The 16,174-nt window shown below is 44.8% G+C and overlaps 1 protein-coding gene across 5 annotated transcripts in view; it reads right to left on the reverse strand.

Moving 5' to 3' along the window:
• Nucleotides 1-16,174, reverse strand: part of FHOD3 (formin homology 2 domain containing 3) — a 480,663-nt gene that overhangs the window by 114,897 nt on the left and 349,592 nt on the right. For 3 of the 5 annotated variants that reach the window (XM_030336759.1, XM_030336758.1, XM_030336762.1), the window contains 4 exons: nucleotides 9,947-10,042; nucleotides 6,608-6,961; nucleotides 6,091-6,165; nucleotides 1,180-1,287 (listed from right to left, as the gene is read on the reverse strand). In XM_030336759.1, the coding sequence (XP_030192619.1) occupies nucleotides 1,180-1,287; nucleotides 6,091-6,165; nucleotides 6,608-6,961; nucleotides 9,947-10,042 (633 nt within the window). The remainder of the gene's footprint in view (nucleotides 1-1,179; nucleotides 1,288-6,090; nucleotides 6,166-6,607; nucleotides 6,962-9,946; nucleotides 10,043-16,174) is intronic. The other 2 variants (XM_030336761.1, XM_030336760.1) reach the window with 1 other exon arrangement.

Raw genomic sequence — 16,174 nt, forward strand, 5'->3', positions numbered from 1 at the left:
TCAACTTTTTATCTTACGGACAAGATCTTACTAAGCCCAGATACACCCAGCCCAGGGCCATGCTGGGCTGTGAAACCTGAGATTTTGACAATGTGGAGCCTATGTGTCATCTTAGAAATTAACACCATGTGTGGGGAGGCAAAGTTCATTGGACAGCCCCTCTCCCTGGGGCTGTAAGGTCTTGCCTGCTCTACATCCCAACCAAACCTCTAATCACCAGCCACGTTCAGCAAAACACACTTCAGAATACACAGATGATTAGAGTATAGAATACAGGTCGAGTTTGTTTTAAATTCAGGATTTGAGGCAAATGATCATTTTGAATTGCTCATGTCTAGATTTCTGATCAATCACACGCTGCTGGGTGTTATATCTTGTCATCACATATTGTCACTTCCCACTGGACCCACACGGTGGGGTTCACATAATGCTTTCATGAGTACCTTTTCAGTGGCTCATCAAAACCACCCTCTAAGGTAAGAGTTGTCATAACTGGCACTTTACCCTCAAGGATTAAATAACTTCCCAGTGACTAATTGGAACCCCAGCCAGTCTTCCCTAACTCAGCACTCTTGCCATATAAGGGTAACTGTTTTTAATTGTTCTAAAATTACAGGTCTTACCTTTTCCTTGTAAACACATCCTTGTGCAATCACTCGCTTCCAGAAGTAATAGTTAGTTAATTTCTAGTGGTCTAATACTCTTGCCAAGTTAAATTCCTTCCACGGACCCATGCAATTCTTTTCCCTTCTGGTAGGTCCTGGATTAATTACATTAAGGTACAGACCTTAATAGGCCCACTACCTCCTGACTTATATAGAATTGTTCATTCAAAGATAAAAACTGATGTTTATAGGACCAAATGCAGACCTTACACAAATTCGAGAACAGTTTTTCATAGGTCAATCAAACCCTTCACATTTAAGTAACTGGGAACAAATTTTTTTATACTTTCTATGGAAAGAACATAGGGAGATGAGACATTAAAAAATATCACTTCTAATAAAATATTTACTTAGTAAATAGTGTGAAAGAAAATATTATTGCCTTTGGACTATATTATGTACAGAAAAATACTTTGGATTATGCTTTGTATTTCTTTTCCTTTAGTCATTCTTCATCAAACTGATTTCTTCCACTGGAGGGTAAAGCCATCAGCTTCCTTCTTATAAAACTCACCTTTCCAGCCTGGCCTCCTGCGGAGGTGAAAGAGATGACGTGGGGGTGGCGGGCACAGCAGATCCAGAAGGTCTTGAGTGATAAGAGGTGTTGCCAAAGCTGTTGTATCTAAACAGTGCAGAAGTTTAAGGTAGGGAGCAGGGTGGAAGGAGAGAGAAATGAGTACAAGTCAGTAACTGAATAACACTTAGCAAACTATCTTCATTTTTGCAAGAAAAACAGGCTTGGAAATGCTAACACCATTAGTGATTTTTCTAATTACAAGAGAGTTACTAACTGCTTCATTTTCTCATGAGAGAGGTTTCCCAAAGGCCAAAACCACTGGGCAGAGAGATTTATGACAAGGGGTTTAAATAAAACCTTCATATTTCCTTGTTTGTCCAATGTACGTTAAAATTTTTTGCTAACATAAAGAATCCCAATTATGTTCATTTGAATCTATGAAGATTCTTCTTGTCTCTCATGGCGGTACAATTAATGTTAAATCCGTCAAAGATCTGTAGAAAATACCAAATGATTAGCTAAACAAACATCTTATTAAAAAGTCTGTTTTAGGTATTTCCAAATCAGTGTCATTCATTAAATGTAATCTTGTCACCTGACCAGTGACCAAGGAGAAAATGTCCTCAGACCTGCTGGACTGGCCTGCTGGCTAGAGGTACATGTGTTCACACTTTCATCCAATGCTGCTTTTGAACCCAAAGTACAGCCACCGGGTCTAAATGAGCCTTTATCATTTCCCAGTCATCTCTGACAAGTTTCCGGATGAGTAAAGTTCTAGAGTTTTCTTTCGGTTTTCAGAATAGCTGTCCTTTAGCTTATTATCACTCAGTGTGTTCCCAGAAAACAAATCATCACCTGAAGCCCTTGTGGCGGGGGGGGGGGGGGGGGGGGGGGGCAGACACTCATGATTAGTTACAGATGAGACCCAATGATCTGCCTCTCAACCTACTCAGCTGCAAGTCAGGGCTGACTGCTTCTCCTAAACTGGTTGGGGACACTTGGGTGCGTGAGACCCTATGGGTCACTATGCGATAAGTGCACAAAGACCTTCCTGCACACAGTGAATCCAGTTCAAACTCCCATCAACAGAAGCCAGCACTAACCATTCTGGGAAGAACCTTAACTTCAAATGTGGATATCCTTTGACAGAGCAAGCCTCCTTTTGGAAAGCTAGCATAACCTTATGGTTATTTGTATACTGAAAATGTCATGCATGGCAATACAGGAGCATTATTGAGACCATGGTGAAAAAAACCTGGAAATTACCCAACCAGGTAACAACGCAAGAATGGTTAAAACGTGTGATCGAATATCCGTGGAATAATATGCAATGATTACAAATGATGGCCAATTCTGTAAATGATAGTATAGAAAATGTTTATATACAGGCTGAAATACAATATCAGAATATAATATTTATAGTTTGATTTCAACTGTACAAAAATATTCACAAAGGTCAAAAGCTATGTGTAGAAAAAAATCAGAAACAGGCTATTTTACAAAGTGGACTAGAGAGAGATATTTTCCATTTTCCCTCATAAATTATATCATTATAATGATAAATAAAACATTTTTATTACCCCAACTCTACCCTGTGCTGCTAAGTCTGGTCTGCTTAGCTATGGGTCTTATTATTTATTTGGCATCACAGGTCAGGCCTGTGTCACTACACAGGCATGCCACCAGGCAGAGGGAGACTCCGATCACACAGTTTCACTACATCATCCTCAGCCAACACATCACTCTCATGGGACATGGTTTCTGGGCATCCCTTTTCTTTTCTCTTTAAAAACCCAACATGTACATGCCTAACAGGTTAACTGCTTCTCCATGTGAGGGTTGGACTGAGTTTTTAAGAGAGCTCCCAAACCACAGGGCATAGAGAAGGCAGAAAAGCAAAGGGTGAGAGGAACATACAAAGAAAGGAAGCAGTAGAGAAGGGTGAAAAAAACTCAGGAGCAAAGAAGAGGGAGAGAAGCAGGCAGAAAGCACTGTGACATGGGCAGGGAAGGAGGCTGCCGTCAAGAGCTTGGAGTCCTCAGGGAGACAGAGCCCCCGGGCCTAGATACCAGCCCTGTGTCACCCAGCTGCCTGGACCCTTGGCTTGTTATTCCCTGTAAGCATCTAAAACAACCCCCTTCTGACCCAAAGTGGACATCCTGTAGAATGTTTTAAGAGGGTTACGTTACCATAACTGAGTTTAAATGACGTTATGGAAATAAAACCAAGCATGATGCATATTCCCCCTGCTTTGGTTTTTCTAATGGCTGAGCAATTAATTCAAATACCTCACAGTCTGTTCAATTTTGCTTCTCAATTTCAGCCAAACGAACTGGATCATACATCTCACTCGGTTCACTGTACTTTTTCCCGTTGGTTCTTTGTACTGACTAATCAGTTGGTGCCTGCTATAACCAGTTCCACTGCACTCAACCACTGAGCAGTTACAGACCCCATGAAAACCACAGTGAGTGAACATCAGAAAACTAATAGGTGCAAACAGTATTTATACAGCATTCGAATTCCTGTCAAATAATTAAAAATTGTAAGAATTTCTCAGTTAAATATAAGTCAAACCTTATTCACAAGCATGAGGCTGTTTTTGTAAATTTATGTGTATATTCATTCATTTATGTTCCTCTTACTCCTGTCCCCTAAGACTGTAAGCAGTAGCAAAGACCAAGTGGAAAGGACCTAGATCCAGGAAAGCCCCATCAGAGGCTCTGAGACCATCACTAGAAAGTCCAGAATGACCATCATGGGCTAACACCACCCTGCTGGGGAAGATGAGATTGCCAAGTTATTTTTATTCCCGTCAAATGTACAGCTCTTAACTTGTACACAGATACTGTTCTTGGAGGACATAAGAGCCATGTTGGACGCCCTCCATAAAAGTCATGTGAATGATCCAATAAGCCCGGAAGTTTAGACCTAGAAGAGACTCCTAGAGAACCTGTAGTTTGAAGGTACTCAAACTGGAGTTCACACACTCCTGGAGGCATACAAAGCCATCCTGGAAACAAGAGGAAATGTGTCTTAGAGCCCCAAGTTCCATAGCTGCTCTTTTCTTAAAAATGGGTCTGCCTGTGGCCACTCCTAGGGTCTCCAAGTTCTCTTCCCTGCCTCCCTTTCCACGATGGCCTTCCACTCTCAGGGGGAAAAAAAAAGCAACACCTTCACCGAGGCCGAATCAACGTGGGGCAATGCTTTGAGCTGAAAAGCCTCCAGGGTGCCAGGCAAAGGAAGAGTGTAGGAAAGCCTCACTCCTGAGGGAATTCCTTAAGAAATACTGAGGAAGGGGCCCCTGGGTGGCTCAGCCAGTTAAGTGTCTGACTCTTGGTTTCAGTTCAGGTCATGATCTCACGTGAGTTCAAGCCCCATATCAGGCTCTGTGCTGACAGTGCGGAGCCTGCTTGGGATTCTCTCTCTGCCCCTCCCCTATTCACACTGGCTCTGTCTTGAAATAAATAAACTTAAAAAAAATGTGTATATATATATATGTGTGTGTATATATATATATATATATATATATATATGAAGAAATACTGTGGAAGGAGACAGCGCTGCTGTAAATCAGACACTTAACTGACTGAGCCACCCGGGTGCCCTTTGACAAAAATGAATTTAAAGCACATGTACGACAGAAAGATCACGTCTTTTACAACTTTAAAGTCACAACAAAAAACTTCAGACAGGCTATTTAAAACTTTGAGGGAAGTTCGAAAATATTTTTAGGTTGTATGTGGGGAGAAAAGGTTGATGATCACAGTTCTAGATTAATTCTTCTTTGTATTAGATGGAAAATCTGACACACACCGCAACTGGTTCTATCAGTGGTGTGAAAGAGCCATTCTCCAGGTCTGTGTCCGATAAGCCTTCACTCGAGATAAGGCGTAACTTCTTACTGGACACCCAGGCCAAGGGTACCCCAGACACAGACTCTCTGGCAAAAGCATTTTGCTGACAAGGACTTGCCTCAAGAACCCTGGCAGGGAGAGGCCAGGGTTCAAGGTCTGGCATTTGGAGTTATCTGTAGATGACCCCAGAAAGGAAAGAGACAGACTCTCTAAAAGAGAGGCCTGTACAACACACAGGTTAGGACCAGAAGCTGGGCCAGGATGCTTGGGGCAGAAACCACTCCCCACTTCCCTAGCTCTCTGTGCCTCAGTTTCCTCATGGTAAATAAGGGATAGTAATATAAACTACTTCTTAAGGGTTAAGTGATGCTTTGAAATGCTAATTTCATGGAAAGTACAGGGCCTGGCTCATAATAAATAAATGTTATCAATTATTATTACTCTAAGATGGGAGCAGCCACAAGTATGATCAATCATTGATTTTGAACAATTGATTGTTCAAAATATTCAAACCCTTGGTTGCCCATTCCCCGCTCTGTAGAGCTCCTAACCCAGGCAATAATAGTGTCGGGCAGGCACACAGGCATGGGACAAGCACCTGCTAAAAATTCCTCGTGCGGTTTTGATTTGCACACTGCCCTCCCTCTGCTCCCCTCTCCAATTGTTGTAAGAATTATTGCAGTGCTCACACTTCAACAATGTAATTGTGTTAATGCCTGTGAAGGGATTCCAAGGGCAACTGCCCTCTCGCAGGGAGCTATGAGCAATCTGTGAAAGAAATATGCATATATTAGAATAAAAACGGGCGCCTGGGTGGCTCGGTCGATTGTCTGACTTCAGCTCAGGTCATGTCTCACGGTTTGGGAGTTCGAGCCCCACGTCGGGTTCTGTGCTGACGGCTCAGAGCCTGGAGCCTGCTTCGGATTCTGTGTCTCCTCCTCTCTCTGCCCCGCCCCCACTCGCACTCTGTGTCTCTCAAAAAATAATTTTTTTTTAAAAAAGAATAAAAGCAGAAAGCTGGAGAAAAGAGAGAGAAAATAAAGACACCCACCTATTAGAAGAGAAAGACCGGAAGTTGTAAGGCTCAGAGGCAGAGTATGTGCTCAAATGGAGAGAATCAGAGGGACTGTTAAAGGAAGGAAAATCCCACTCAAAACGCCGCACAGGAAGGGGGCAGAGCACTTCACTGTATTCGGTAGGTCAAACGAGATGCACCCCACACAGTTAGGTGTGAAATGCATAGATATTGTCAGACCATGCATGTTTTTAAAAACCTAAGGTTTAAAAATCCATTTTTAGTAACTGTGTTATAACAGAAGAGCTCTTTGATTCAAACACACGGCAGTTTTCCTCTGCCTCCTGCCTAAATCCTGGTAATTGTTTAGTTAGTGGCCAGGGAGTTAGTTTACACCACCACCGCCCTCTGCTCAGATTGGAATCCACACACACACACACACACACACACACACACACACACGCACAGCAGAGGACAAGCCAGTCAGTACAAGTAACATGCTGTCTCCTTCCCTGGATTAAGCTCACACGGGCCTCCAGGTGGCTGGATCTACCTGCTTTCCTTCTGGGCCTCAGCCTCCTTTTCCTTGGTGGGTAAGGGCGAATCCTCAAAGTCATAGGAGAAGAGGTGGAAGGGGCTGTGGGGCACATAGGGCAGCTTTTCTATGGTCGGTGATGCCTTCGGGGGGCCAGGCGCGGAGGAAGAGGGCCGGGAGGCAGAGGCAGGGGTCAGGGGTGGCAGCACGAGGGCAGGCCCAGAGGACCTGCTGCGCAAGGGGCCCCCGGCTGCAGTGCTGGCTGGACATCGTTTTCCCTGGGAGGCGGCATTCGAAGCAGTAGGGAGAGCTGAGCTCTGGGGAGCAGTATCCTTTCCAGCAGGGCTCTGGTCAGAGGCAGGGCGAGCCTCTCTGCCGACCCAGCAGGGTGGAGGGCAAACAGGGAAGGAAAGGGAAGTGAAGGTTAGGAAAGAGAAAAAGACACACAAACCCCCACTACTGCTACGGCCACTTAACTTCAGAATCCAGCTATGTTTCTTGAGCTGCAGCATGAAAGCTGGCCGGCCAACAGAAGCTTTGGTTTGTTCAAAAATCCTGGCGCCCTGAGCTTGTCCATCTGGGAGGCAAGACTTGCTGAGGGCAAGGACACATCCTTGCAAACCAGTATGGCATCTGGGCATTTCAGAGGCTTTTGTGTGGAGAATTTAACAGAGCCCCTAAGGCTCTTCTTCAATGGCTTCCCAAGCCTCCCCAGTTTCTCCCCAATGGTTGTGTTGGCACCTGAATTTCCACAATTTGAATTTCATTTCTTTCTCTTGGTCAAATCAAGGTTCTGTCCTCCTCCTAAAAAGCCCAGTCTTAAGGAAGATGCATCCCCCAAGCCCCATACTTTAGGTCACGGCTTTCAGGTGCATTCTTGAAAGGAAGTATGGAAAAGGAAAAAGAAAAGAGATGCTAGTCTCTTGCCAGGAGTACCAAGAGCCAGCAAGGAGGGACTGGCATGATGAAGTCAAATTTTGTCCATTTCACACTTTTCCCACGACCTATCTCCACGACTAAGCCCATCTGGACTCCTTCAGGCAGCCCAATTCTGCCACAGTTATAAAACTTTTCCACCTTCACAGGACTGGATTTGGACCACTTAGATATTTTGAAATACACCCTTATAACCTGAGCATCTCCGTTAAACTCTGCATTTTTCAAAACCACAGTCCCTCTCTTGGAGAACTAGACTCCCAGCCATGCCCATTGGGAATCGGATGGGAGCTGTTTTCTCTCCTAGCTCAGATTCAGAGCTCCCTCTATATAGAAGGGCAGGGACATACCAGTTGCCCTGGCTCGAGGGGAGAATGGGATGAGAACTCATTGCAGTCTCAGCCCAGGTCTGGTACACACACACACACAGTGGGGACATGGGGTTGGCATACACAAAGCAGCAGGCAGCAGGCAGGGCAAGCTGTGAAGGACACCAACCCAGCAGAAGTAAGCAGAATCTTTCTTGCCACTTTAAGTTCTGGTGGGATTATGCCAGGAAATAAATATATCCAGCTCAAAGTTAATGAGTGCCTTAGTAACTGTCAAGGTCAAGCCCCGGTATGCACAACTTTATTTCCTAAAACTGAAAAGCCTAACTGCAGTTTGTTCAAGAATGCCCTCCAGCATCAGGTCATAAAGAAAACAGACCTTTCAGGGGTGCCTGGGTGGCTCAGTTGGTTAAGTGTCCGACTTCGGCTCACGTCATGATCTTACAGCTCGTGAGTTCGAGCCCTACCATCAGGCTCTGTGCTGACAGCTTGGAGCCTGGAGCCTGCTTCAGATTCTGTGTCTCCCTCTCTCTCTGCCCCTCCCCTGCTCGTGTGCCATCTCTCTCAAAAATAAATATTGAAAAAAATTTTTTAAAAGATCTTTCAAAACAGTAAATAACCATCTGCCTATGTAAGTAACAATCCTATGTAAAGACAGCACATCAGGAGGGATGTTTTGAAGGTTACCCTTCAAAGTCAGATTCTTCTCTCTGGTCCTAGGTGCTGTCCCATGAGAATAGCCAAGGGGGGATGGGTTTGTGTAGGTGAGACAGAACATGTACATTTAAACACATATGGAGCCATACCAGTGTATTACTGATTTCTACATGATTCCCTGTGGTTAATTTTCTACCTAAGGTGGGACTACCAACCAAACTTCCTCCCTTCCCAGAGCACCCCTAACTGAATACCATTCCCCTCAGGCATGGCAGCTCCAGATAGGCGAGGTGAGGGGCTCTAATAGCAACCTTTCTAACCCCCCTCCCCCACTCTGACCTGTGTGGCTCACTCTTTGTGACTGGGCCATTCCTTCCCTCTCTTGGCACCCGCATCCTGCTGACTTCTTCCCAGACATTTATTTCCAAAGCAGGGAAACAATCACTAGTTTGTCAGATCACAGAAGATTCCACGGCCCCTGGGAATGGTGGATGTCTCAGCACATCAAACGGCCACTTTTATGTGCACTGGTGGTCTGGACAGAGAGGCCAGGCGGCAAAGAATCACACCGACTTTGAAGTTGGTAAGAAAGAGGTTTCACCCTAATTTATCCAAGATCTCTTTGATTTTGCTTATTTGCAGAAAAACAGTAAAGGAGTCCATTTGCAGTGGTAATCAATTAAATGAAAAAACATTCGACTTTAGAATTACTTTTGAATACTAGAAAATGAGATTGCCTGCGATCAATTTTTATTTTTTATAAACACATCATTTGGGGAAAATATCTATAAAATTAAAAAATATCTGCAAGGTGCCTGTATCTGTTAACATTGCCTGAAGACAGAAAGAATGTATATTGGAAAGGTATGAGCAGAGGACACTAAACTCCCTCAAAAGGCCGTAGAACCATGTTACTTATTCTGGGTATGAAAATAAATAACAGGAAAATTTTCTGGGCTGCAGGGGATGAAAAAGTACTCCTGTCCACTTGGATAAAAAGCAGAGCTGCATCATTAACAACGTAGCTACCTGTGCCAGTTTAGCAAATATTACATTAGTAAAATTAGTAGGAAGAAGGAGACACATGGAATTATCCTTATTACAATGCTGGAAGAGTTAATAACATTTTCTGATCAGAGATGAACATCCTTCTAGTCACTGTCAATCTGACTAAGCCAAAGCACTAATGAGGGAGGGAGGAGCAGGGTGAGTTTTCCATAAAGCATCCTAAGGAAGGGAAAGTGTGGTTCTCTAATGAACACGTGCTCAGTTATTTCTACAAAACTAGTCGCTCTGTGGCTCCGTGCTCAGGGAAAAGGTTTGCCAGTGGAAGCCAGTGAGGAAGGGAGACCTGAAAGGTGGCTGGCTGCAAACTATCTATTAGGAAGGAACCTCGTGCTATTAGTGGGAGCCTGGGAGTGTCCAGGCTCGGTACCTGTCCTTGCCCCGACAGGGGGCATCATCCTCTCTCTCTTCCTCTGAATTGGGCTCCGTGACTGGTTGCTCTTCTTCCTCCTCCTCCTCCTCTTCCCTGAGACAAGGCAAGGCAAAGAGAAATGCACAGAGACAAGATGGAAAAGCGAGGTGAGTGTTACAAACGGGAAGATGAAACAAAAAACCAACCAGCCAGCTGGCTGAGATGAAAAGGACACAGTCTGAGAGGAGAAAGGAGACAGTTCTGAGATGAGGAAATCTGAATGTGGGCAGAGATACAATAACCCGGCACAGGCCGAATTTCTTTGTCAAGTTGGCTGGCTGCCGCTGCCCTGCTCCCCCCACACGCGGTTCCGAGCAGCTTCCGGCCTCGGGCAGGGCCCTGCCGTGGTTTTCCTCCTCCACACGGAACCATGCAGGAGTGTCCTTGGGGATGTCCAGCTCCCGCAGAAGGCACAGAGTCCTCACCTCACCATGCTGGTTAGAAACCACTGAGGGTCAGGCCAATCTGGAACTCACCTTCATGGCAGGGTGGGGGTGGGGGGGACACATGGTTTACAAGCCACTCCCTCACTCTCAGTGTACGTGGTGCAGGGCACGCTGATCTATTTCCACCTGGAGGGTGGACAGGTGGCCCGGGTGGAGTCACAACTGTCACCTCTGGGATTTCTCCTGGTGCCTCCGGCGATGAGTAACCGTGAGGGTGGCCTAAGTGCGGGGCCGCCTGCTGTTCCTGGTGGAGGAAGGCTGCCTGCAGCCGACCCACGACCCACGGAGAGCAGAGTGTGGGCATGGGAGCAGGTAGCAATCCCACGACAAGTTTAACCCTTGGATCCGGTACTGCTGAAGCTCCGCCCTCGCCTTTTACTAACGGAAGATAGTAAATTCTCACTCTTGCTTAAGACAGTTTAATTTGGGTGTTGTCCTTGCAGCTACATGAGTACAGGCCTCGATAACTGAGTCACTACCCTCCTTTGGGCTCTAAGCCCTGTCAACACCTGACTCCTGTCATGGCCCACACAGAACACCTAGCCCAGGCCCCGTGGACATATCAATCCCTTGTGTTCTTGAATTCCAGTAACCTTCACCTTTTGTCACTTCAGCCCCTCCCACCCTGGACCTCACCATCAAACAGAACCGGTCCACCTTGGAGATCTTACATCCAAACCTCCTCCCCCCACCCCACCCCTCCACGACCACAAGCCCTCATTCACCCCCTAGCTCTCATTCACCTCCCGCCAGAGCTCCACTGTCATCTCCTCGTGGCCATCCTCTACCCTCTCAATGCTGCCAGCTCCTTCTCGCCCTCAGTCCTCCAGAATTCACCACTCCCCACCCCAGGCATCATTTTCCCAACATCTTCAACCCTTTTGCCCCCCACTGTCCTCCGCTTGTTTTCTCTTTTCACTGAAGTATAAAGTACATTCAGAAAAGTACACAAATCACTGAAGTTTCGCAAAATAAACACATCCATAAAACCAGCACTCCCCTAATGCTCCCTTCCGACTGCTTCCCTTCCCTCCCTCACTTCAGACAGCAGAGGTCAGTTAGCCTGGCCTGGTTTTCTTTTATCTACAAGGAATCGTACCATATCCAGCTTCTTTTGTTCAATGTAACACTTGGGAGACTCATCTACACTGTTATAGGTCATTGCAGACCATTCATTCTCATTGTTATATAACACTCCCTTGTATGAATAGAGCACAATATAGTTTACCCATTCTACTGCTGATGATAACCAGACACTTTTCAGTTTGGGGTTATTTTGAACAGGGCTATCACGAACATTGTAGCACAGGTCTTTAATAGAACACATGTACATATTACTATGCAGTATGTTATCTAGGAATGACATTTATTGGTCATATGATACGCTTGGGTTCATCTTTATCAGGAACTGTTAAACAGTTTTTAAAAATGACCTGGTAGGGGCGCCTGGGTGGCTCAGTCAGTTAAGCGTCCGACTTTGGCTCAGGTCATGATCTTACGGTTCGTGGGTTCGAGCCCTGTGTGGGGCTCTGTGCTGACAGCTCAGAGCCTGAAGCCTGTTTCTGATTGTGAGTCTCCCTCTCTCCCTGCCCCTCCCCTGTTCATGCTTTGTCTCTGTCTCAAGAAAAAATAAACATTAAAAAAAATTTTTTTAAATGACCTGGTAAATTTAAATTCCCATAAGTAGTATATGAATACACTGCCTGCTCTACATCCTTGCCAAGATTTGGTGGTTTTTGTTTTTCTTTTTGAGTTTTGTCTGTTTCATTTTAGCCATCTAATCTGTGTGTAGCAACATCTCACTGTGATCTGAGTTTCCTTTCTCTGATGACTAGTGAAGCTGGGCACTTTTGTCATACTTTTCGGGACTCTCCATTCAGATATCCTCTTTCTGAAATATAAGTACTTCGCCCATTGTTTTAAATCCAGGTTGTATTTTTATTTTTGATTTGTACTTCTTTATATAATTTGGGGACAAGTCCTTCTGTCATACTTAATGTGTTGCAAGAATCTTTTCCCTCCCTGTGGGTTGCCTTTGGACTCACTTCACAGTGTCATTTTTTACTTTTTTTTTTTTAACGTTTATTCATTTTTGAGAGAGAGAGAACGAGAGAGAAAGCACAAGCGAGCATGAGAGGGGAAGGGGCAGAGATAGAGGGGGACAGAGGATCCGAAGTGGGCTCTGAGCTGACAGCAGAGAACCCAATGCAGGGATCGAACTCATGAACCATAAGATCATGACCTGAGCCAAAGTCAGAAGCTCAGGTGCCCCTCATGGTGGGTTTATTTATTTATTTTTTAAGTTTATTTATTTTTGAGAGAGACAGAGACAGAATGCGAGGGGGTTAGGGACAGAGAGAGAGGGAGATACAGAATCAGAAGCAGGCTGCAGGCTCTGAACTGTCAGCACAGAGCCCGACGTGGGGCTTGAACTCACGGACCGCGAGATCATGACCTGAGCCGAAGCCAGTCGCTCAACCGACTGAGCCACCCAGGCGCCCCAGTCATGGTGTTTTTTTAATAAACAAAAATTCTTAATCTTAATGAAGTCCTACTTATCTTTTTTGATAGTTAGTACCCTTTGTGTCCTGGTTTAAATTGTTTTGCCTACACCAAGGTCTCAGAGATATTCCCCTATGTATCCCTCTAAGCTTATTACCAAACTGTCTCCCTTGGGCTCAACAGCTTCTGAGTCTGCACCAAACTGTCACATGACTTGTGTGTGCCATGGCTTTACTCTCATGAGTGGCAGGACACGACCAGGGCAGGCAGCACAATGACCTACTTGGAGGGCCCACTTACAGAATGCCCTATGGTCAAAGCACTGGCCTTGCCCTCCTATCCAAATGGATGGAGAAAGAAATACTGCCTCACGGTATGCGGGAATTTCTATGCTTGATTTTAGTTTCAGACCGTGAAGAAATTAGTCAAACAGAATCTTTTATGCTGATCATATTTAAGATGAAGAATAAGTTCAGACAATTTTGCTTTTCCCCTCGCTGAATTTTCTCTTAAAGTAGAACTTAACTTTCTTTATATTTGTGCAAAAAGAATTCTGGGCCTTTGGCCCTTGTTTTTCAAATACCACTAGGGGTGTTTTGTTTTTAACTATTGGGGAGTTACTGCAGGGGACAGGTCTACTGTGAACCCAATAGGCACTTTCCTTTTTACAATTAGTCTCAAACTGGAGACCACCCCTTCCACGTTGGAAAAGACACTGAGAGGCCCATAGTCTGACCAATTCTGTAGGGCAGAGTTTTCTTCAAAGCCAACCTTACTTCCCAAATTTGGGTCTCAGGCTGATGTCACATTTCTTAGGCTTCAAAAACCAAACAACCAAACAACACAAACACAACCAAACAGGAACACCTGGGTGGTTCAATCAGTTAAGCATCTAAATTTGGCTCAGGTCATGATCTCACGGTTCCTTAGTTCATGACCCGAGTCGGGTTCTGTGCTGACAGCTTGGAGCCTGGAGCCTGCTTTAGATTCTGTGTCTCCCTCTCTCCCTGCCCCTCCCCTACTTGCTCTCTGTCTCTGTCTCTCTAAAATAAATAAGCATTTAAAAAAAATTAAACAAACAGGACAATGAATGTTGCTGAGCCTTTCAAAAGTACAACAGAAACATTTAAAACAGTATTAAAGTATATTCTAGGGCCAAAATACTATGGGTGAGGAAAAGTAAAGCCACAAATTCAGAGAAGGCATTTCAGCACACCTAACAGACATAAACTCATATCAAAAATATACAAAACATATTTTAAAAATAAAAACACAACTATAAAATTGTGCAAAACATGTGATCATGGCCCATAAACATGTATGAAGAGATAGTTTAACCTAGCAATCAGGACATATAAATTAAGACCACAGTGAGATACCATCTTATCTCTGCTTGGAAAAATTAAGACGTCTGGAAACACCAAGTGCTGAAGAGACTATAGGTCGTCTGACTCACATATTGCTGACAGGAGCGTGCACTTAGGAAAAAGAACGTATATTTTTTATCATGTCAAGTTAAATTCCCGTACCATGAGCCAGCAGTGCCACTGCTTGATGGCACTACTATACCCCAGAGCAGTGCTTCTGACTAGGGTGATTCATCCCCCAGGAGACATTTGTCAATGGAGATCTTTTTAGTTGTCACGACTGGGGAGCAGGTGCTACCGTCTCCTGGCAGGTAGAGGCCAAGGATGCTGCTAAATATCTTGCAAACGTACAGGACCGTCCACCGCGACAAAGAAAAATTCAGTCCAAAATGTCAGTACTGCCAAGGTTGAAAAACCCTCCCTAGAGATACTGAAACACTTGTGCACCAAGATAGGAGTCTAAAAATATTCTCAGCAGCACTTTTTGTAATTGCCAAAAAATGGAAACAACCCAAATGCTCACTGGCGACAAAAACAATCAACAGGTTGTGGTATATTCCAAGCAGTGAAAGTAGAGGACAGTTGACTTCACGTGACAATATGGATGAACAGGAGCTGCATAATGTGGAGAAAAGAAGCGCAAAAAGGAACAATAAATATGACCTTCCTGAAAGTTCATAAAGGCAAAACTGTAGGGTGGGTTTAGTTACATGTTTGATACTACTACGAAACAACAAAAAACCTGATAACGATAGACAAGATTTCAGAGTGCGGGTCACCCAGGCACAGAGATGGGAAAGACGGAGTGCATGGATGGATAGAAGTTATGGGAAACGCTCTGGGTTTTTAGCCAGGCCATAGTCTCATTGGTGTCCTTTATACCAATAAGTAAATTGTACACACAAATAAGCTAGAAGAGGGCCACACCTGGACCAGCAAATGATAAAGTACCATAAACCAAAAATTATGAATGATCCAACGCCATACAATTGTGATTTTTACAACAATTTTTTAAACTTGTAGGTTCACAGTAAAATTGAGATGATGTAGAGATTTCCCATAAATAGGTAACAACAATTTTTTTCAAAAGCAAAAAATTTTAACTACAGGGCAAGAGGGCCCTCTCCCTTTATCCAACAAATATTTATTGAACACTTATTATGTGCAAGACTCTGGATCCCACCCTTGGAGCTTACAGACCCATGGGGGGAAAGACATTGAACAACTAAATGTACCAAGAAGTATTCACCTGGGGAGTGGGGAGCTGACTGGCCGTGAAAGTGAGAATTCCACACAATGCTCTTGGGGTGAAACTCAGAAGGCCAAGGAGAGACTGACCAGAGGACAAGAAGAACTTTTCCACATGACATTGCCCTACTCAAGCCTTAGGATTCAGTCCAATTTACCCAGCCAATACTCTAACCCCCTCTACCATATCTCCAACTTCATCTCCTACGCTCCCTTCCTATACCTCCCTATTCCAGTCTTCATCAGTCTGTTGAGGTTTCCACCCAATGCCCACGGTATGTCAGCTTCAGGGCCCCTGCAGGGGCCACTTCCCTGACTACAATGACTCCTCCAGCTACTTTTCTGGGGGACAGGAACATCCCCCAGACAGGAACATCCAGGGACATCCAGGAAATACGTGCTGACTGTTGCAGTTCTTTGGCACTGTGGACCTAGCATGATGCTCAGCACAGAGGCACTTGCTAAGGGTGGTCAAAGAACAAGATTGACAAGAACAGGGGCACCTAGGTGGCTCAGTTGGTAAAGCGTCTGACTTCAGCTTAGGTCATCTTGCAGTTTGTGAGTTCGACCCCTGCGTCAGGCTCTGTGCTGACAGCTCAGAACCTGGAGCCTGCTTTCAATTC

Source organism: Lynx canadensis, chromosome D3 (assembly GCF_007474595.2).
Source record: "Lynx canadensis isolate LIC74 chromosome D3, mLynCan4.pri.v2, whole genome shotgun sequence".
NCBI lineage: Eukaryota > Metazoa > Chordata > Mammalia > Carnivora > Felidae > Lynx > Lynx canadensis.